The following is a 21,712-nucleotide window of genomic DNA, read 5'->3' as shown; positions in this document are numbered from 1 at the left end:
CAAGTTGGTAAATAGGCCTGGTGGGAACGCTGAACGATGGCATTCACAGGCTAATGACCATATCCAGCTTCATTAGCTTTTCCAGGAAAGGGGAGACAGCCCCATGCTAGCTAAAGGATGGAGCATGGCCTCAAGATGTCTTCCAATGATTAGTGGTCCCACCCCCACCCCTACCCCCAAAAAGCATAACCTCATTGTCCTAGCTGCGAGGGCTCACAAAACCTTGGCTTTGTTGATGCAAATAAGGTGATGAGTGATTCCCCCCTCATTTTATTACATAAGGGGTCTCCAAGCCCTGGGCCATAGATTGGGACAGGTCCGTGACCTTATAGGAACCAGGGCTGCCCAAACAAAACTTTCATCTGCACATGCGCAGGATTTAGGCTGCATGTGAAACCATCCCTCTCCCCTTTTGGTCTGTGGAAGACAATTTTTCTTCTGAAACCGGTCCCTAGTGCCAGAAAGGTTTGTGGGGGGGGGAGGGGGGGAAGAATGCTGCATTACATCACTGGGAGTTAAGCACATCCACTGATTAAAAAGCAAGGCACGGGCCAAGAACCTCTTTCAGGTGCATTGCTTGTGTTTTATACCCTCACAGGAAGCTGCTGGATGTCAGCTACCATAACTCATTTCTCCCAACTAGCCTGGATTTGAAGGAAATCTGCTTGCCAAGCTTTTAGCTGGAGAATCTTCCCATTACCTGCCGGGGGATCAACCTTTTGAGGCACTGGGGATCCCCCAATCTCCTAAGAGTGCCACTGGAATACCTGTCAGGGATCAACCCAGTTTTAGCCCATTTTGAGACTTTAAGATTCTAAAGGGGACGGGGGGGGGGGGTGTTGACTGTTGCAGGCACCTTATAGCCAGACTCCCTTGCGGCTGGATTCCTTTCACTAAAGTCAGTTTTATACAAGTTTCATAATGTAATGATAAGCTGTCAGGCTAATATGGACTCCTGAATACCAAATCGTCTGAGAGAGAACTGCTTTAGAGAAAGCCCCCAATCCCAGGCTTCAAATCTCCATTTCAAAAGAGGGGAACCCCCTCCCACACGTTCACCTTTCTTTAGCACGCCTTCAACAGGCAGAAAGCCAACTGAGAAAACCTTAGGGAAGGAAGGCAAATATACATGTCCCAGGATGGCACACATTCTGGTGGGAGAGAAGTCCCCTAAGGAGGGGCTCCAGCACCGAGTCCAAAAGTTTTGGAAGACCAAACCTCTGGTCCCAGTGACTGACCCAGATTGGGTCCCAAGAAAGCCTTCCTCAACAAAAGTATGAACTCTGGAAAAAGCCACACCCATCAAAATTTGGTTTTGTCCAAACTATCTTTTTTTTTAAAAAAAATAAACATTAAGGCTGCTGCACTTTTTGACATCTGTAAAAATCAGAATTCCTAACAAACTTACTTTCTTTTTTTTTACCTCCCTATAAAGAATTGACTGAGAATAGCAAAAATAGCAAACGAAACAAAAAAAACCCTTGCAAATACGCAAGGGAAGGTCAAAACATGAACAGAAGAAACACAGATAACGTTGGGCAGAGAGGATTTGCATTGCTTCTTTACCAATCCTGGACCAACCTTGCACCTGTGTTCCAACTCTCCTTGCCATGATTCCTAGTGTACTGTCCCACTAGAAACACTCTATCTTTTGGGGATGGGACTGACCTATGAACGATGTTGTCACTTCTTCCTTTGGACATGATAGATAAGAATATTTGTAGACCAGGGCTTGAACTGTGGATTCATTGGCGCTCTCTGGGCTTGGTGGTTGTCTTGCAGACGTTTCATGACCCAACTAGGCCATGAAAGAAAAAATCTAGAAAAATCTCCTCTTTAGCAATCAACACCCAAATAGGCCGAGAATAAAACCAAGATTAATGCTAGACCAACAGTCAAAGCTAAACAATTCTCCAGTCAAAGCACCACCAACCCAGACAAACAAAGGTAACAGTAAAACAATCCAAACAAGGAACCCCAAGTCTACTCTTACCAGCACTGACAGGGCAAGCCACTAGTATATAAAATAAGACAAAACCTACTCCTTTAACAGTACTGATAATGTTACCTAGATTGGTAATGAAACGTCTGCAAGAAAACAACCAAGCTCAGAGAGAACCAAGGAGCCTACAGTTTTTTGGAAGTAAATAGGAAAATCCTATTTGACGACTGGACTCTATCAGGCTCAAAAGCTCCCTGCAGGCCACCATCGCTGCTTTTGAAAAGGCCAGCCAGAGGCAACTATGGTTAGAGTGCAACTCAGCCAACAACAGATGGGCTGAGTTTCCAGAAGGAGGTGCACCTAGGGCAGCTCTTGAAGGAGCCTCACACACACACACACACACACACACACTTTCCCCATTTTGAACAAATCTTTAATAAGCCAGATTATCTTTGTGGCTCTTTGTGTTTGCTCCCATTGTGCAAAGGATGTGATAGTTGCCTGGGGCCTGTTCCAGCTTTGGAAAGAAAAGAGTAATTCCTTAATGGAGTCTCCCATCATCAGGGCCTGCATCCAGGAAATTTCCATAACAGTGGCTGAAATGCAGGACCCTTCTCTCATTCCCAGATTCTCAGTGGTTCCTATTCTTTCTCTTTTTTTTCCTTCTTCTTAACCATCTGCATGACGTCACTGCTACCATTCAGGGCTAATAAGAAGGCCAAACCCATTACCCTGCTGGAAATAACAATAAATGGCATTGTCCTTTTATTGGCTCTCTTCTTTCGCACCCCATCCACACAGCTGCCTGGAGAAGGATACTGCTGTCAGGCATGGGAGATGCCTAAATGCTTCTTTCCTACTTCCTCCAAATTGTTCTTCTTCTCCCATTTGGCTACTCTTGGCAAAGCCAAGGGGCATCAGGTTTGATTAAGGTTTAGATAGGAAACAGCTAAAGAATTCCAGATCTCCAAAGAATCTTGTAGGTTAGATGGAGAAATTGAAAACAATATTCCATAAGAGAACAATGGCAAATCATTCTTTATTATAGGTGGTCCTCGACAGTTCATTCAGTGACCTTTCAAAGTTACAACGGCACTGAAAAAGTGACTTATGACCTTTTTTCACACTTACGACCATCGCAGCATCCCCATGGACACGTGCTCAACCTTTGGACACTTGGCAACTGGCTCATATTTATGACGGTCACAGTGTCCCGGGGTCATGTGACCACCTTTAACGACATTCTGACAAGCAAAGTCAATGAGGGAGCCAAATTCACTTAACAACTGTGTTACTAAAATTTAAAAAAAACTGCAGTGATTTATTTAACAACCGTGGCAAAATTAAGGTCGCAAAAGGGGGCAAAATTCACTTCACCATTTAGTTCTAGATTGCATCTCCCTCCAACGGTCTTCCACCCATCCACCCAGTCTCATTTAGCAACAGAAATTTTGGACTTGAGTTGTGGTTGTAAGTTGAGGACTACTTGAACTGTCAGGAAAACAACCTAGCCATGTGCATGCAGTCATCAGAAGCTGAATTCAACTTGAAGGCAACTTTACCTTTTTTTATCTTCTTCTCATTCTTTCTCCGCAGACTTGGGAGGAGAAGACAGAATGTGAGGAAGAAACAAATGGGAGACAAAAACAGAAGTATCCACCCTCTCTGGTAGTGATGACAATTCTTTATATTTGTCATGAAACGATGATTAAAGAGGATTAGCGATACAAAAAGGATGTTGATACTCTAGAAAGAGCGCAGAGAAGAGCAACAAAGGTGATGAGGGGTCTGGAGGCTAAAAGGTACAGCGAACAGTTGCAGGAGCTGCGTATGTGTCATCTAACGGAAGAGAGGGATACTTATTCTCCAAAGCGCCTGAGGGCAGGAGAAGAATGGTTAGAAGATCATTAAGGAGAGATCCAATCTAGAATTCAAGAGAAATTTCCTGACAGTGGTTTGTCTTGTCTTCAGAAATTGTGGATGCTCAATCACTGGAGGTTGTTAAGAAGAGATTGGACAGCCATTTGTTCAGAATGATGTGGGGTCTCATGCTTGGGCAGGGGGTTGGACTAGAAGATCTCCAAAGTCCCCTCCATCTCTGTTATGCTGAGGAAGTAATAAGATGATGACCAATGCTGACAGAGTACTCCTTAAGGCAGGCATGTCAAAACTGCCGGCCCACAGGCTGCATGCGTCACGCTGAAACCACGCCCACCCCATTGCCGGCAATGGGGACAAAATCACGAGACGTCACGAGTTTGATATGCCTGCCTTAAGGGATTCTGGTTGGTCATCAGGAAGCAGTGCTATATATTCCATTGGTACATATCAGAAACAAGATCTTGGACTGAATGGCTCTTGAGTTGCCTCTGGATGGCTTCAATGTCCCTTGACTTTCGTTGCCTTCAGATTAAAATATCACAAGACAGAGAAAGGACGATCTTTAATACCCATCACCGCAAAGGTCCTGGGATCCTGAGTTTATAAACAAAACACCAAGAACATTTGTCCTGGGCAAACAAGAAGCCTGAATATGCATGTTTCGGTGACAGAGTGCTGGAAAAAAAAGATTGATGGCCAACCGCAAAAACCTCTGCATGGTGTCCCTCCAGAGATTTGGAAAAGAGTGTCTCTCATATCTTGCACTCAAGGCTGTAATCTGAGAATCTCAGCCTGGAGCGAGTCAAGGAGGGAGGGGGCGTCCCAGAGGTTTCAGTGCGCAGGAGAAGGAGCCAGATCCTGCCAGGAGCATTACATAACGGTTTATGAAACAAGGCTGGAAATCATGTGTGATGTAACGCCCAAAAGGCCTTTGCCCCAGCTTGGGCAATTAATTTTTGTTTTTAATGCAGCTTTGAAATGAAACGAATCCCCAAATTTAGCCAGGCAAGGCAGGGAGGGACAAAGGACAAACTCTACAGTTCTTAGAGAGGAGAAAGGGGGCAAGGAGAAGAAGGGGAGTGGGAGTAGGAAGGAGGAGGAGAAGGAGGGAGAAGGAGAAGAAGGAGGAGGAAGAAGAGGAGGAGGAAGTTGGTGTTACCGTTTGCGTGAGAGTACGGCCACTAATTGCAAGAGAAAATGAAGACCTTGATGAAAAAGGACAGGTTTCGTGGAAAAGTGAAGACTGTACTGTATCACAGTCATTTGTCATTTGTCTTTGATCGTGTGTTCCACTCCCAACAATAGTACAAAGGAAGTCTACCAAGGTGTGACTGCTCCTATTATCAAGTCAGCGCTTCAAGGATATAATGGGACTATTTTTGCTTACGGTCAGACAGCTTCGGGCAAAACGTACACAATATTGGGTACCAAAGATAGTCCAGGTATCTTACCCATGGCAATTAATCATGTCTTCGATACTATCTGCAGTATTCCAGATAGGGAATTCCTACTCCGTATATCACATATGGAAATTCATCATGAAACCATACAAGACTTGCTATGCAGTAACATTAGGAAAAAGAAGTCATTAGTGGTTCATGAAGACATCAATAGGACAATCTTTGCTGAAGATCTGAATGAAGAAGTAGTGGTTTCTCTAGAGGAGGTTATGAGCTGGCTTTAAGAAAGGAGAACAAAAACAGACGCTACGGTGAGACAAAAATGAATGAAAGAAGCAGCCGTTCTCATACAATTTTTAGAATGATCATTGAAAGTAAAGAAAAGCATACGTCTGGCTCAAGTGATGAAGGAGCTGTAATGGTTTCTCATTTGAATTTTGTAGATCTGGCAGGAAGTGAAAGAGCTAGCCAAAGAGGGGCTGAAGGAATTCGACTTAAAGAAGGATGTAATATTAACTGGAGATCTTGGGCCAGGTTGTCAAGTAACTTTGTGATGATCAGTCTGAAGGCTTTATAAACTACAGGGACAGTAAGCTAACAAGAATTCTTCAGAACTCTTTGGGTGGAAATGCTAAGACTGTTATCATATGTACAATTACACCGGCATCGTTGGAAGACACTGTTAGCACGCTACAGTTTGCTAGTACAGCTAAAAATGAAGCGGAGGAGGGGGAGGAGGAGGAAGGAGGGGGAGGAGAAAGAGGGGAGGAAGAAGGAGGGGGAGGAAGAAGAGGAGGGAGAAGGAGGGGGGAAGAGGAGGAGAAGAAGAGGAGGAGGAGGAGGAAGAAGAAGGAGGGGGAGGAGAAAGAGGGGAGGAAGAAGGAGGGGGAGGAAAAAGAGGAGGGAGAAGGAGGGGGGAAGAGGAGGAGAAGAACAGGAGGAAGAGGAGGAGGAGGAAGAGGAAGAGGAGGAAGTATTCTTCTTCTGCTTCCTGCTTTCCCAAGCCCACCTCCAGGTGGATAGACCCAAGCCCCCCTCCCAGATGGGAGAAGAGGAACAGCAGCTGGATTAACTTTTGCTGGTTGGATACTCAGAGGGGACCCTTAATGGTGGGACGGGAGGTGTTGCATGCAAACGGTCCTGTGTGGGTTGAGTCCCTCTGAATGTTTTCTTGTTTTGTTTTTGTTTTTTAAATCACATTTGCATTCAGAGCCTTTCCCCTAAAGGGCAAATGGTAGCTATTGGCCAGCCCTGTGGATGCAGAGCCACAAAAGGGAGCCCAGAACAATATATATATATATAAAAAACAAAACCCTGAATGGCTGAGATCAGCAGGTCCCCTCTGTGGTTGCCATAGAAACGCCACCAGGGCTTACTAAAGGTATTTCCTGAAAAGAGAAAGTGTGTGCGCACATTCGTGCGCATGTACACACAGCCACCCCAGATCCCTTAATCCCAACAGGAAGTGCTTAGTTGGGCCTCTGGGAATCAGTCTCTTTTTATCTGGGGTTGGGGGAGAGGAAGAGGTGGAGGGGAACCCCCTCTTAATTGGCCTTTCCTGAAGGCTGGCAAGGATCAGTTTTGCCGGGGTGGTGCGCCAAAGGTATTAGCCATCCCGCTTTCTCTTCATCCGGCTGCACAGAAGCCATGGGCGACGTCTGTTTCTTATTTTGGCAAAGTCTCAGTGGCTGAACTCGGACTGCGGAGCGGGTGGGAGGGGTGGTGGTGGGCAACAGCTACTGATGCTCCTTATTCCTTCCCCTAAAGGACTTCTTCTTCCCAAATCAGGACCCCAGCTCAGAACTAGGTTTTCCAGCTTATTAAAGCCAGGAGTTAACGAAGACATTCAACGCCCTCAAATATGCAAAGGGGGGGAGGAGGGGAGCAACCAGTTGTGTTCACTGCAATCGGAAGATGGCGATAGCTGGATCTGAATGAAAGCTACAAGCACAGTTGGATGAGGGTGGTTCAGACAGCAATAGCACCTAGTATTTATATACTTCTCCATAGTGCTTTACAGCGTTCTCTATGCAGTGTACAGAGTTTGCCTATTTGCCTCCGACAATCTGGGCCCTTATTTTACCGACCTCGGAAGGAGGGAAGGCTGAGTCAACCCTGAGCCGGTCGGGATCGAACTCCTGGCAATGGGCAATGTCTGCCTGCAATACTGCATTCCAACCACTGCACCACCAAGTCTCTTGCGATGTGAGTCAGCTGCGAGAAGGGAGGGAATCAGAGGTCCATCTTCCCTCTTCCATGCACCTGGAGGCCCTACGTTCCTCCTCTGAATCGCCTCATTTTGGGGATCCTTCCTTTCACAACCGATTATAGGGGAAGCCATTCCACACTCTTGACTCTGGATGGGCCAAGAGGCCCTTGAACTCCCAACGCATCTGGAGAGCGTCAGGGTGAGCATCAATGTGGACCTACCACGAACTCTTCTGCATTTAGACACGCTTGCCTTGCACACGTGATCAATAGAGCAGGGCTCCTTTTGAACGGTTTCTGACACACGGAAAGATAGTTCTCTTGCTTTCTAATGGCTATGCAACATTTCTGTTGCTAAGCAAGACAGTTGCTAAGTGAGTTTTGGCCCACTTTAGTACTTCCTTGCCACAGTTGTTCAGGGGATCACTGCAGTGGTTAAGTTAGTAGCACGGTTGCTAAGAGACTTTGGCTTCCCCATTGACTTTGCTTGTTAGAGCAGGGGTCCTCAACCGTGGCAGCTTTTAAGACTTGCGGACTTCAACTCCCAGAATTCCTCAGCCAGAAACCAAAAAACAAAACAAAACTTGATATGGGAGACTTGGCCAGAATTCTCTTCATCCCTCCCACTTTGGAAAGACTTTTATTTATGGTGACTTGTGTCTGTATGATGGTCATTTCACCCTGTTCTTTTGGTTGATTTATTGTACGGAATTCTTTATTTACTGTATGGTAGCCTAGTACAGACTGTTCTGCAGGCCTCTGAGCTGAAAAATGCTGAAGAAAAGTTGGATTCATAGCAATGTTGGAAAAAAGGGAACTTGGTTTGGCAAGAATGGAATAGAGGAGAATAATTTGCTGTCATGAGTACTACTTTATAGACATCCCTGTGTAGTAAAGACAGTTCCAGATCTTTGGCATCCTTAAATTTCACATTTAAATCATATTATACCCAAGATGACTTAAAGCAGTAAGCAGAATGGATGATTTCAATAATTTGTAGATGTTCGGAATTATTTTAGGATATAGTTCTTTTTCTTTACAGTATGATTTATATAATATTTATGACACTGAGGTACACGTGATATGTAAACATGAGTTTTCTAAATTGGTACAAAGGATCCGGAATTTGAAGTGGGTTGTATAGGTTCAGCTGCCTAAAACTTGCTTTAAAAGTTGCTTTAAATTCTTAACTCACGTTTCAATTTATACCGATGTATGAGTTTCAGTTCTGTTAAAAGTACATCTAAAACATGGTACATTTCTGCTCCTCACTACAAGAAAGAAGGTATGAATGATGAAGGCTGAGCCTGGCATTCTTGTCTGTTGCCACTCATGCAAATAATCCTAAATTATAGTTTACTGTTACATGCATGTACTTCTCTCCTGATTTACTGTATAAATATTATCCAACACCTTAGCAGTAGATTTCCAAATGGTTTTAATTACAGATAGTCCTCAACTTGCAACAGTTCATTTAGTGACCATTTGAAGTTACAACGGCACTGGGAAAAGTGACTTATGACAATTTTTCACACTTACGACCATTGCAGCGTCCCACGGCCAGGTGATCAAAATCCCGACGCTTGGCAACTGACTCATATTTATGATGGTTGCAGTGACTCAGTGCCACGTGATCACCTTTTGCCACCTTCTGACAAGCAAAGTCAAGGGGGGAAAGCCAGATTCTGGGAAAATTTTAACCAGTAGAAACGTTTTGAACATTGTAGGGAAAATAAATTTAAATAAGAATTGTAAACAAGATTTGTGACGAGGCAACCAAGATGACCAGATAGAAAAGCAGCATGATATTGATGAGATTATTGGTAGAAATTTTAGAAAAAATCTTTATATTTAATTGTTACCTATCAAATTAATAAGAACTGTATTAATTTAGGTTGCAAAGAGAATATTGGAAGGAGAGAAAATCAAGCAAAGTTATTATGTGGATTTTGGAATATAGAAATTAAGTGTCAGTGATTACTTTGTAAATATAAACCCAGGCAACACGCCGTTTACCAAATATCAAGATGTTTATATTAAAAAATCAATCTAAAAAATTTACACAAATATGAGCTGTCACTGTTGTGACTACTGCCTGTTGTTGGCCTTCGGTTAGGCTGAAACAAGAAATAAAGATTTGTCCCATGTTTGGGGCCTAGCAAGGTAATCTAAATAGTTAACAAGCATTTAACACACACACACACACACACACACACACACACACACACACACACACACACACATATATATATAATGGTTGCGGTGACCGGTGTCATGTGATCACCTTTTGCCACCTTTTGCCAAGCAAAGTCAAGGGGGGAAGCCAGATTCAGTTAACAACTGTGTTACTCACTTAACCACTGCAGTGACTTAGCAACAGAAATTTTGGGTTCAATTGTGGTTGTAAGTCGAGGACTATCTGTACCGCATTTTAATTAATGCATTGCCTCCACCTTTAGCAAGCAGATACTGAAAAAATCAGTAAATGGTTACAATCTAAAAAGCTGAGCTCCTTTGGAGAATTGATTAATGGAGAAGAGGACCAAAAGCAATAACAGATACTCTCATAGGTCTTAGATAAAAAGGCAACCATCATCACCACCACCACTATCATCACCACACTGTCCTTTCTGGAACTAAGGAGAAAATCCCTAATGGTGAGAGAAATCAACCAAAGGAATAGCTTGCCTTCAGAAGCTGTGGGTGCTCCATCACTGGAGGCCTTCAAGAAGAGACTGGACAACCATTTGTCTGAAATGGTAGAGCAGGGGTAGGCAACCTTGGCTCTTTTATGACTCATGGACTTCAGGAATTCTCAGGAATTCTGGGAGTTGATGTCCACGAGTCATAAAAGAGCCAAGGTTGCGTACCCCTGGTATACGGTCTAATGCAAGACCTCCAAGGTCCCTTGCAACTCTGTTACTCTGTAAGAGTCTCCTGCTTGAGCAGGGGGTTGGACTAGAAGACCTCCAAGGGCCCTTCCAACTCTATCATTCTATGTTCTATGAATGCCTTTGCTTAGGCCTCCCATTTCTTCACATCATCTCTTCTGAACAGCAGGCCATATGAATACTGAAAGATTTGGGTTTTTGTCCTACGCAGACCAGGTCCATTTCCACATTTCTCTCAGTGCAGTTCAATCTGCTGATGTCACCCGAAGAGCTTTGCTGTTGGATCAGATTGTGAGACCCTCTTAGCCATGACCCTAATTCTCAATAGGGCATGCTCCACTCCAATTAATCTTTCAGCCACACGTGGCTCCTGAACCTGGAGCCAGCAGTCCAAGAGTTATCCATGACTTCATCAAATCTCATTTTAAATCCACTGCAAAGTCACCAGCTCAGGTTCTTAATGTTTATGGTGGTTCTCAATCATCCAGGTCATGGTTGTCCCAAAGGTGCTTTTCCAAAAGGCAACTGGACTTTCTTGGTTTTTTTTTCCCTTGAAGATGTTTCACTTCTCATCCAAGAGGAGAACTGAAGAAGCTTCTTGAATGACAAGTGAAATGCCTTCAAGGGAGAAAAAAACCCAAAAGTAGTTCAGTTGCCTTTTGGGAAAAGCACAGTTGGGACTTGGGTTCTGAAGGTTTGGAAATTGGTTCAAGTCATTTGGGTCTCACATGACCTTGAAAAAAGCAAGCTTCACATTTAACTGCTGCCTGCCATTTCTGCAACAGAAGGTATGGATGACTTGGGGGAAGAGATGCTGCCTAGAAAACAATGAGATAAGAGAGACAGGAGCCCACAGTGGCTTAACAGTCGGGGAGAACCCAAAGGTCCTTTTTCAGGAGGCAACTGGACTTTCTTGTTGTTCTTTGAAGACATTTCGCTTCTCATCCCAGAAGCTTCTTCAGCTCTGACTGGGTGGTGGGGAATGGAATTTAAATCCTTCCATTTCCCACCAACCAATCAGAGCTGAAGAAGCTTCTTGGATGGGAAGCAAAACATCTTCAAAGACAAACAAGAAAGTCCAGTTGCTTCTTGAAAAAAGCACCTTTGGGACAACCTGGATGACTGAGAACCTCCATAGACAGTCAGAGGAAGAAATTTAGGAAGGACCCATCCTAATAGATCAAGCAGTGGTGGGCAGTTTGTACTTTCAGACTTGCAAGATTCTGTTAATATAGCTTTAACAATGAAGTGGAATTAGTTCATCTAGTTGCCTTTCCTGTCTGGGTTACCTGGCAAGGCTGACAAATTTCCTTCTCCACCATCAATATGTTGAAGATCTAATATAATAGACATAATCTGTATGAGGTCCCTTGAGGCAGGAGCAGTGGTGGGATTCAAATATGTGAACAACCGGTTCTCTTTGTGGATGCCACTTCCGGAAGTCCATTCTGGACCTGGGCAACAAAAAATTAGCTACCAGTTCTGCCAACCTGGTGCGAAATTGGCTGAATCCCACCACTGGGCAGGAGACAGCAGGATAGCATTTGGCCTTTAATCTAGACTTCAGCCTGAATTCCAATTTAGAAGGAAAAACAGTGGCTTCCTTACGAAGCGTTGCCTGTCCCACTTCCAGGTTTAGCATAGGAGCAGGATGCTATTTTAATAAGTAATCCTCGAGTTTTGGAAACAGCAACATCTCTAATGATTTGTGTGTGAGAGAATTAGAGAGATTTGGGAACACTGAGTTTAGCAGGGACAAGACCCAACAAAACCAGCTCCGTGGCAATGAGAAACCTGCCCAGCTCCTCGCAGTCTCACATTTCCAGGCCAAGAGGATGTTGTCTTTCAGTTCAAATAATCATCTTTTAGCCAGCATTCCTTTTCGGGGGGGGGGGGGATAGTGAATATTTCTCAATTATCTTTGACCAGGTCTTTGTGCAGCAATATTTGTACCTTGGAAAGTTTTCCAATAAAATCCCCAATTTGAAAAATGCACAAAAAAAACATTGTGCTTGCCTGACTCATCCAAGGCTAATGTAACCAGTTGTCCCTCATTTACTTAATCAATCCAATTTTCTACAAGTATATTGCATACCAATAATAATAATGCACAGGATCCACTCAACTAAAAAAAATGGTTGGCTGTTCAGAATTCAGGGGATAGAGAGAACAGAAGTTGAATGCAAAACTTGTAACTGTTAACACACACACCCCAAAAAACCACCCCTCCCAGATCAAAGCTCAAGGGGCTTCCTTAATTTTTCAATAATTGAAGGTTCTGAAAAAGAGTTGTATGCCCTCAGAGAGACTGTAAAGAAGAGTACCATCTACTCTCTAGAGTTAAGGTATACAGGTGTATATTGAAAACCCCAGTACAGTGGCAATTCTGGGTTCAGTATCATTTGAGGGCACCCCAACATCTCTGCATGGGCTGAACAAACCAGACAGAATGAACTACAGGTATTTATATACAGCAATACCTCAGTACTTATTGTTAATTGGTCCCAGGACAAGAGATGAGTAGCAAAAACGATGAGTACCAAACACATTTTTCCCATAAGGAACAATGTAGTGAGTCACAAGGCAGCTGACCGCGACAAGTTCTAGCTTGTGCATGGAGTACCATACAAACAATGAGTAACGGGACCAATTTTTTGCATCCAAATGTGCTGAGTACCAAATTTGATGAGTTTCAAAACAGTTGAGTACCAAGGTACTGCTGTAATCATAAAATCCTTGACAGGAGTGTGTATAAAATCCCAGACAAATGGGCTGTTCAATCTTGTCTTGAAAGCCTCCAGTGATGGAGCACCCACAACTTCTGAAGGCAAGCTGTTCCACTGGTTAATCGTTCTCACTGCCAGGAAATTTTTCCTTAGTTCTGCATTGGTTCTCTCTTTGATTAGTTTCTATCCATTGCTTCTTGTCTTGCCCTCAGGTGCTTTGGAGACTAAATCTTCTCTGTGACAGCCCCTCAAGTATTGGAAGATGTTATCATGTCTCCCTCAAGCTTTCTCTGTTGGCCAGATAAATAAGACCCAACATTGGGCCATGAAAAAATTAGGAAGAAAGAAATTAGGAAACAGGAGGAAAGATTACTTGTTTGAGCTCTGTTGTTGGAGAAGGCACCTGCCGATTCAGCAAAGGTAACAATCCAGCAAATACTGGAGCAGATAAAGCCAGTCATATGGCTGGAAAGCAAAAATCACAAAATTCCACCTTACTTATTTCGGCCACGTCGTGTAATCAAAAAGTCAGTTATGCTGGAAAAGTCAGTTATGCTTGGAATGGTCAGCGGTAAAAGGAAACGAGGGTAAAACAACTCTAAGAAGCGCTAAAGATCGGGGAAAATGTGGAGAGAAATATGTCCATAGAATTGGGGGCGATCAGACAGGATTGAACGGATAGCACCATCATCCTTGTCACATGCTACAGAGAGCCAAAAGACTAGCCTTTCTTAAAAATGCCCTAAGCAAAATTCTCAGCAGACATGGAGGAAACCTTACCTAGCTAATTGGCTCATTCATTTTCATCTCGGTATGATGCATTGGGTGTTTTTTTTTAAGGTACCTGCGTTCCCTCTTCCGCCCTACTCTCCCCCCTCCCCCTTTGCATAGTTTGGGCAAAAGTTAGCAATAAATCTTTCAGCAGATTGGATTTTTCAAGCTTAAATTGAGACTGTTGTCACTCAAGAGTTATTTTTAATGGATGGGGTGGGGGTGGGGGGAGAGACTAATCCAGAGTGTAGGGGGCTTTCCTTTGTTTGCAAGGCTGGAGCCAGGGAGGAAAATGCAATACTTTTGCTTCCCTGTAGGAAAAGGGAGTTGTAAAAACATGCCCCAGCTGCTACCGCATGACCTTTGACCTCCTGGTTGTTCAGTAACTGCTTTCTTCTCTTTGCATCTCCCATCTCCCCTGGACCACAGCCTAGTAATTAATCACAGCATCAAACAAATCAGCCGGTCACCGATTCTCTCGGTCCCTCAGCCTGGCTTATACGCACCCCTCAGCTCAGCCAAATTCCTGCCATCCTTAGATTTCATGTGCCGTGGCTCAGTTTGCAAAATACCCAAACCAAACAGCACCCCCTCCCCCCCAATGCATACCTGACACAAAAATCTGCCCAGAAAAGACTGGAAAGTGAATCTCTACCAATGTTTATTTGCATTTAATTTATTCATTTATTTGGTCGTATTGCTTATAGCCACCCATCTCAGAAAATCTGACTCAGGGTGGTACACAATAAAAGGAGAATATAAAATAAACAAAGCCACTCTACAATTAAAAACATCAGTATCATTGTTGAAAAGCCTAGGAGAGAGGATTTGTTGTTAACAGGCAATGAGGCCACCATTATTTCCTTAAGATCCCCGAGCCTGTTGGCACAACCATGTTTTGATAGACTTCTAGAAGGATTTCAAGGTTGGGTCTCATCCTCAGCTACCATTCGCAGATTTCACACAGCAGCAAGACCAGGTTGAATCTAACTATGGCTTGTTGACAGTGCCACATTTGGCCAAACAATATGCTAACTGAAATCAAATGGAACATATTATGGCCACATGCAGCTCTCCAACAATAACAAAAATGTATGGTTCCCAGGGACTCCTAGGTTGTACCGCTCAATTTGGGCAGCAAACCAAACCGGGTGGTTTTTTTGGTTATGCAATTATTTTAAACTAATTTTTGGCCTCAAAAAGATGACAAGTGGATTTGTTATGGCTTCCTGAGGCCAATCACATCTATTTTCCAGTTTTAAAAATTCCCACAAAAATTGGGGGGAGTCAACCAGACTGCTGACATCATCCAATAAATGTGTTTAGACCCAAAACTGATTTTTGGGAGATACAGAGATCAGTCTATGTCAGTATTTCTCAGCCTTGAGAACTTTATGATATGTGGATTTCAACACTCAGAATTCTCCAGCCAACCATGAACAGAATTCTGGGAGTTGAAGTCCACATTTCTAAAAGCTTCCAAAGTTGAGAAGCATTGGTCCATTAGGTTCTTGGTGTTTCTGAGCTTGGTTGGACTGAGTTCAGAGCTTTGTGAATGCCAAGAACCAACAACAACCAACTCTGAGCTATATATACTTTGTACTGGTATGAAAAAAAAATAGCCTGATCTGTAAACACTTTAAAAGCATTTTTCCCTAACCTATCTCAGAAAAACTAGACACTATCTAGGCATACTCAAGTGACCTGTAAAAGCAAACTCACTTATGGGATGCTAAAAATATAACTTAATAAATCAATGCAGTTAAAAAAATAACCCTATTAAAAGAGAATATACCCAGGTTCAAGAATCCAGCTAATATTGGCACAATGCAGAAAGAGCTGAGCCTATCCTTCAATCTTATCTGTGATTGAGGTATTGGAAAAAATAACTGCAATTCTGTTCAGTATCTAACCTTTGGGCTAATTTTCTTATCAAGTTATGTTAATGGGTGAAATAAAGAGATCACAATTTTCTGACAATTAATCAATGGAATAGGTCGCCAATGGAATAGGTAGTCGTGACTGCTCCATCACTGGAGGTTTTCAAAAATAGATTGGACAACCATTTGAGTGGGATGGTGTAAGGCTCCTGTTTTGAGCAGAAGGGTTGTCTAGAAGACCTTGGAGGTCTTCTAGGCGATCTCCAAGGTCCCTCCTAGCCCGATAATTCTATGTTCTATGTTATGCTTCCTCGGAGGATCAGCATGGAGATTTTCGCGCACCTTTGTAGGCCATTAAGAGAGCCAGCTTGGTACAGTGATTAAGGGGCTGTGATAAGAAACTGAGAATTCTGACTAGGCACAAAACCAGTTGGGTAATTTTGGGCCCGTTACTGTCTCTCAGCTCTAAGAAGTAAGCAATGGTAAACCACTTCTGAAACCTTGTCAAGAAATCTTGTCCAGGCAGTCACCAGGTGTCAACCCTGATTCAGAGAGACCAATAAGCAAAACAAAACAAACCCCAAACTTGTGTTCTGTGCACTCTGAGCTATTAACTATACTCTGAAAGTATAAACTTCAGTTTACCAATGAGGAGTAGTTTACAGCTAAAGTTAGGCAGGGTCTCTTGTAAAAGTGTGCATTCAGATCCAGATTCAACGAGCCCGTCTGTAAACTTCACTGGCTCATTTCTGAAAAAACAAGTTGCCAATGAAAACTACCACATTTCTCCCTGATTGCTTTACTCATCAACTTTATAGCCATCAAAAGAATACGAGGATAGACTGCTGCTTCTATACCTATTTGAATTCCTGGTTTTTGAAGTGCTGTTCTATTAGCTCTAATTTCCTTTAAAAGGGTCTGATTTGAAGATTCAACTTTCTTTCAGTTAAAATCCAAATAATCCATACCTGTAAAAAAAAATCCATGTTCGTCAAGGTTATGATATATCTGAGAGCATAAGGAGATGTTCATATACTTTCCTTATCTAGGATCTTGAGCTTTGATTCTAAATACCTACACTGTCAATCAAGGAACAGGTGGATCAATTGGTATCTCAGTGACAGGATGCAACTGGCGAGGATATCTGTGCATGGTCGGCAAGTCCATACACTGCTTCATTTTGTTTTAATTTTGTTTGAATGCTTTGGGAATTTGAGCAGCCTAAATACCACTGCATGTGAATACTTTTTTGTTTATTTTAGGAAGAAATCGTCAAATTTTAGGAAGAAATTACCAAGACGGAGAATGGATTCCATAAGAGCGCAAAAGCTATAATCAAGCACCGTCCAGATTTGGTCTGCAAATCTTGTCCCCTTGAGTCAACATTCAAAGGTATCGTATGGACTTCATGTAGGTTTGAATAAGAGATGCTTAATTCTGTGATCACCAGAGACTATCGTAGGCCATAATAAATCATGGTTGGGCATTTATATCAAGCTGATTCAGTGTATAATGAATAAAGCGCCAGCCACATGCTGTTAGCTCTGCTGGAGGCAAAATTGCAAAGCAGCTAATTTGCCATTTCCATAAAGCTGAAGGTTAACCACAGGAGCCACGGAGGCTCAGCCTTTATAGGGATGAAGCACGCAGCCTTCCCCCTTGGCTCTCTGTATTGTTAGCGTTCCTATCCTGAAACCTACCTAAACACCTCCATCACAGAATCTAAAGGTAGAGAACTGTTGTAACTGCAATCCGGTTAAGATTAGTTTTTGTGGAATAGCAATGTTTCTCTAAGTGAAATAAGGAAAGGCACCATTCGGATGTTCCACTGCTCCTCTGGGATTGCGCAATTCCATCTGGGAAAATGCAAAAACATTTTTGTTGCCTCCCGTAATTAAAATATTAGCATGATCCAGTCTGAGTTGGTCACCGGGACCCAGGGTTTATTCTTCCGAGCTTTGGGCCTTGTGCTGGAGCCCATCATGAGGGAATTTCTCTCTCTCTCTAGAATATGTGCACTGGGCTGTTCTACGTGTTTTATTTATATGGGCTTCTGATTGTGTATAGCTTTTAGGTGTTGATTAAAGTGTTGACGGCTGGATCCTGCAACATTATCCTGGGACACTTAATATTTACCTTCAGTTCTGTAAAATATTAGCCAACAAATTGTATTATGACCCTGGAAGCTAACTGTTGCATATTTAGCAAAATGACACTTTTCACATGGGAGAGGTTGATAAAAAAAGGGACAAGCTTTCATCTTAGACTTCATTCTCCTAGCTATCTTTCAGTAACTGCTAGTGTGCCGTTAACTTTCCTATTTCTTTTCCAATTTTCTGAACATTTACCCAGGCTGCTTGTGAATCTAGTGCAGATTACTCTTTAGAAAGTATTAACAGATTGTTTTGGATGATAAGGAGCTCGGCAATTAATCATTCAAAGTCTGCCTTTTGTTTTGAAAAGCTAATGTGGAATGCTGCCTGAGGCTCAAACATGCTTTCAGATCATGAGGTTTGTTTTTAATTTTTGCAATTGCCATGAGAAAATGTCCTTTTGCAGGTTGGTGGAAGAATGGTGCGGCCAAAAGGACAGCGGATAAATATCGAGACAGGCCTTCATACTTGTAAGCTTCAAATAATAGAAAAGAATACAGATGTGCAAGATGGCTTCACATCAGGTTGATAGCTTTGAAGTACAAATAAAAGAAACTAATTCCCTGTCCTTGTCTGATCAAAAGAACAGTAAATTTGGCTTGCTTCTGATCTAACCACCGGCTTCAACTTGAAAGAATATTTATTCTAGCTCATAATTTGCAGCTTTAACCTTCTTCTGGCACCTTGGGATAATTCTCTTGTACACTAACATCATCCATCTGTTGCCAGCTTCTGACATAAAATCTTACAGGATTCTTGCCTGAGAAGAAAAGCAATCATTCCAAACCATAAATGGGACATAACAGAGAGAAGGCCACAAGTAAAAACGGAGTTGGGTATTTTGTCGATGAGCAGGTTGTGAGAATGTAGCCATTGTCTTAGCATGCTACATGAATCAGGCCATCATCAAAAGCCTGGATTATTTGTTTGGACATGGCATTGTATAACAATGTCTTTAAATGTGCCAGTGCATTGGGATAGATTGTTTTGGTGATTCATACACTGTAAACTGGGTCTTTTGATATTGGATTGACATGCTGTACGGACTCAACTAACAACTTAGCACATTGTCTGAATTCCGACAGTTGTGGTCTATTGAATAAGGCAAGATTAAACAAACTGTCAGGTGTGAAAGACCAGGTCCACACAAGAAGGTTCAATTAAACTGATTTATTGCTAAAGCCCATACAAAGGAATCTTTTCAACCAACAGTCAACATCTGGTTAGACTTAGATAAGGGCCAACAGGATTCAAGGGGGATTGGACTTAATTTGCTTGTGACTATATAAGAATGCTAGGCTGATCCCCTTTTTCACTCTGCCCCCAGGCTCTGCCAGTCATTTTCCCTCACAAACTATAATATAGCCTATAGTGAGGATCAGTTCATCTTAAAGGAGAAGATCAATTTTAAGGCATCATATGTTTTGGAAACCAGATCTTTATATTTGATGAACTAGAGTGTGGGTTTACAAGGTTATGTGAATGCAGATCAATACTGTCACTTGGGAAAGGCATTTGACTGTGCAGACAGACAACCTATTATGAGTACAAGAATATAAAATGAACTCTGCAATCTCTGTTAAAATGTTAGGTTTGATTTAGTGAGGAGCGACCAAAGAGTCACGGTAATGTCTTTGATTACACACTATTGACTGCTGTCTTTGTTTTTTTTAAAACTTTCCCCCTAACCCTCTTGCTTCAGTTTGGAGATTTGCAAATACTGGAGAACCAGGTTTCCTTGAATATCTCACATGGTCAATCCTGCACAGGTCACACAGCCAGTAGAGAACATACAAGAGGAAACCACCTTTCTGCCAGGTTTCATGAATGAGAATGGAGGAAGAGAGACCGTTACACCCCCCCCCCTTCTTTATGGTGAAGAAAATATCCTGGACTGATATACTGTAATACACACCCAATAAAATATTGCGCCTGGTGAGAAATTATGAGAGTTACATTCGGTTCTTCTGGGTATATGTTTGGCAGAGAATTCCCGTTAACCAACGTCATGGCCGTAGAACACATAAGGATGGAAACAAACTAATGGATATGAATAAAGCAGGTGATGCGCCTACCTTGCTCTGGTAGGGTTTGCGCTGGTCTTGCAGTGGACAGCGTGGCTATGACCAGCACAGCCCCCAAAATAAGACACTTCCACGTAAACATCCCACTTCTCCAGCTACTGGTCAGCAACAGAGTGCTCAGAATCCATGAGGGCTTGGATGTTTGCTGGTCAACACAGAGATGTTTCGTTCTTCCATGAAGTGCAGGTCTTCAACTACTGTAAAGAGGAGGAGGGGAGGAAGAAAAATAAGTTAATGCTCCAGAAATTTTTCAAAAATCAAAATGTAATACTTCTAATATTTCAATTACAGTAGGGCCCTAAATTTAAGATCCTTTGTGTCCTGTGTGTTCTTATGGATTAACAGAAGTTTTGTACACACGACACTATTCGGGTAGTCCTTGATTTACAATCATTCCTTTAACGACCATTCTAAGTTACAATGGCATGGAACATTTTTGACTTATGACCGCTGCAACATCTCTGCAACTGAATGATCAAATTCAGGGACTTGGCCTGAATTTGGAAGGTATTTACGACAGCTGTAACTTCCCAAGGCTGTGTGATCACATTTTTGACTTTCTTAGCCAGCTTCTGATAAGCAAAGTCAGTGAGGGAAAGCCAGATTTCCTTAATAACTTTATAATTCGCTTAACAACTATGGTTAAAAAAAAGGTTGCAAAAGGTTGTAAAACCAGGCATGATTCACATAACAAACGCCTTGGGCTAACAAAGAAAATTCTGGTCCCAATGGTGGTTATAAGTTGAGGACTACCTATATATTCATATGGCAGACTTAAAACTGGTTTAAAGGCTGAGTATCTAAACAGCATTCTCAATCCAAGCTAATCAATATTTTTAACACCCAAACACACAAAAACCTACATACCAAATAAATGCATATACCACAACTAAACGTCATTAAGATATTTTATCATGGCAAAACACTCTTAATCTGTTTGAACGGACCACAGCTTAAGCCAGTCTCTTTGCATCTGGTTTGCAGACAGTGAAACAGGCCAATTAATTTAAAATAGGAACGTTTTTAATCACCTCTGTGTCCTTGGTGGGAACTCGCAGGGTGGGTTATTGCTTGCACGTGGAATGTTCAACTACCACTTGGTTTAATCATTCTTCCAAGTACGGAAGTCATCTGATGGGCAAAGTATTACACCAAGCAGAAACTGCAAAAATTGAGGAGCAACTGTGCCAGAATGGTGACTTGCAAGATCAAGTTTGCCCTTTATTTTTAACAAGAGGTCACAATTTTTAACCTACAGAGAACCTGTTAACACTTCACTGAGGTGAATGCAAAATAAACAACAACAACAAAATCAAAACCAGCCAACTAAATGCAACTCCACAAACTACCTATTTCAAAAAGAGCACTAAAGAATCAACCTCTGGGTCATTTTTTTTTCTTTTGAAAGGGAGTGCTTCACTTGGTGTAAAAAGATACTACAGTTTGTGCCATGTTGTTTGCTCTGACATTAATCCACTTCACAATGGTCTGCATGGCCTTTTGCACACTTGACTCAATTTCAAAACTCACAAAAGTGCTTCAATAATACAATAAAACATCTGTCCGAATGTCTATGGAGATTCTCAGTCATCCAGGTCATGGTTGCCCCAAAGACAACTGGACTTTCTTGGGGGTTTTTTCCCCTTTGAAAATGTTTTGCTTCTCATTCAAGAAGCTTCTTCAGTTCTTTGAATGATTTGAAATACTTCTTCCCAGCTTTTCCTGCAGCTGAGCTAAGATGCTGCTTAAGGGATAATCTGTTAACTGACCAGTCCA

The 21,712-nt window shown here is 42.4% G+C and overlaps 1 protein-coding gene across 1 annotated transcript in view; it reads right to left on the bottom strand.

The window, feature by feature from the left end:
- Positions 1 to 21,712, bottom strand: part of FGFR1 (fibroblast growth factor receptor 1) — a 92,101-nt gene that overhangs the window by 48,249 nt on the left and 22,140 nt on the right. The window contains exon 2 of the mRNA XM_081333918.1: positions 19,928 to 20,133. Within this exon, the coding sequence (XP_081190044.1) occupies positions 19,928 to 20,018 (91 nt within the window). The 5' untranslated portion in view covers positions 20,019 to 20,133. The remainder of the gene's footprint in view (positions 1 to 19,927; positions 20,134 to 21,712) is intronic.

Source organism: Vipera berus (genome assembly GCF_964194415.1).
Source record: "Vipera berus genome assembly, chromosome: 8".
NCBI lineage: Eukaryota > Metazoa > Chordata > Lepidosauria > Squamata > Viperidae > Vipera > Vipera berus.
This window is presented reverse-complemented; position numbering and strand designations above follow the sequence as displayed.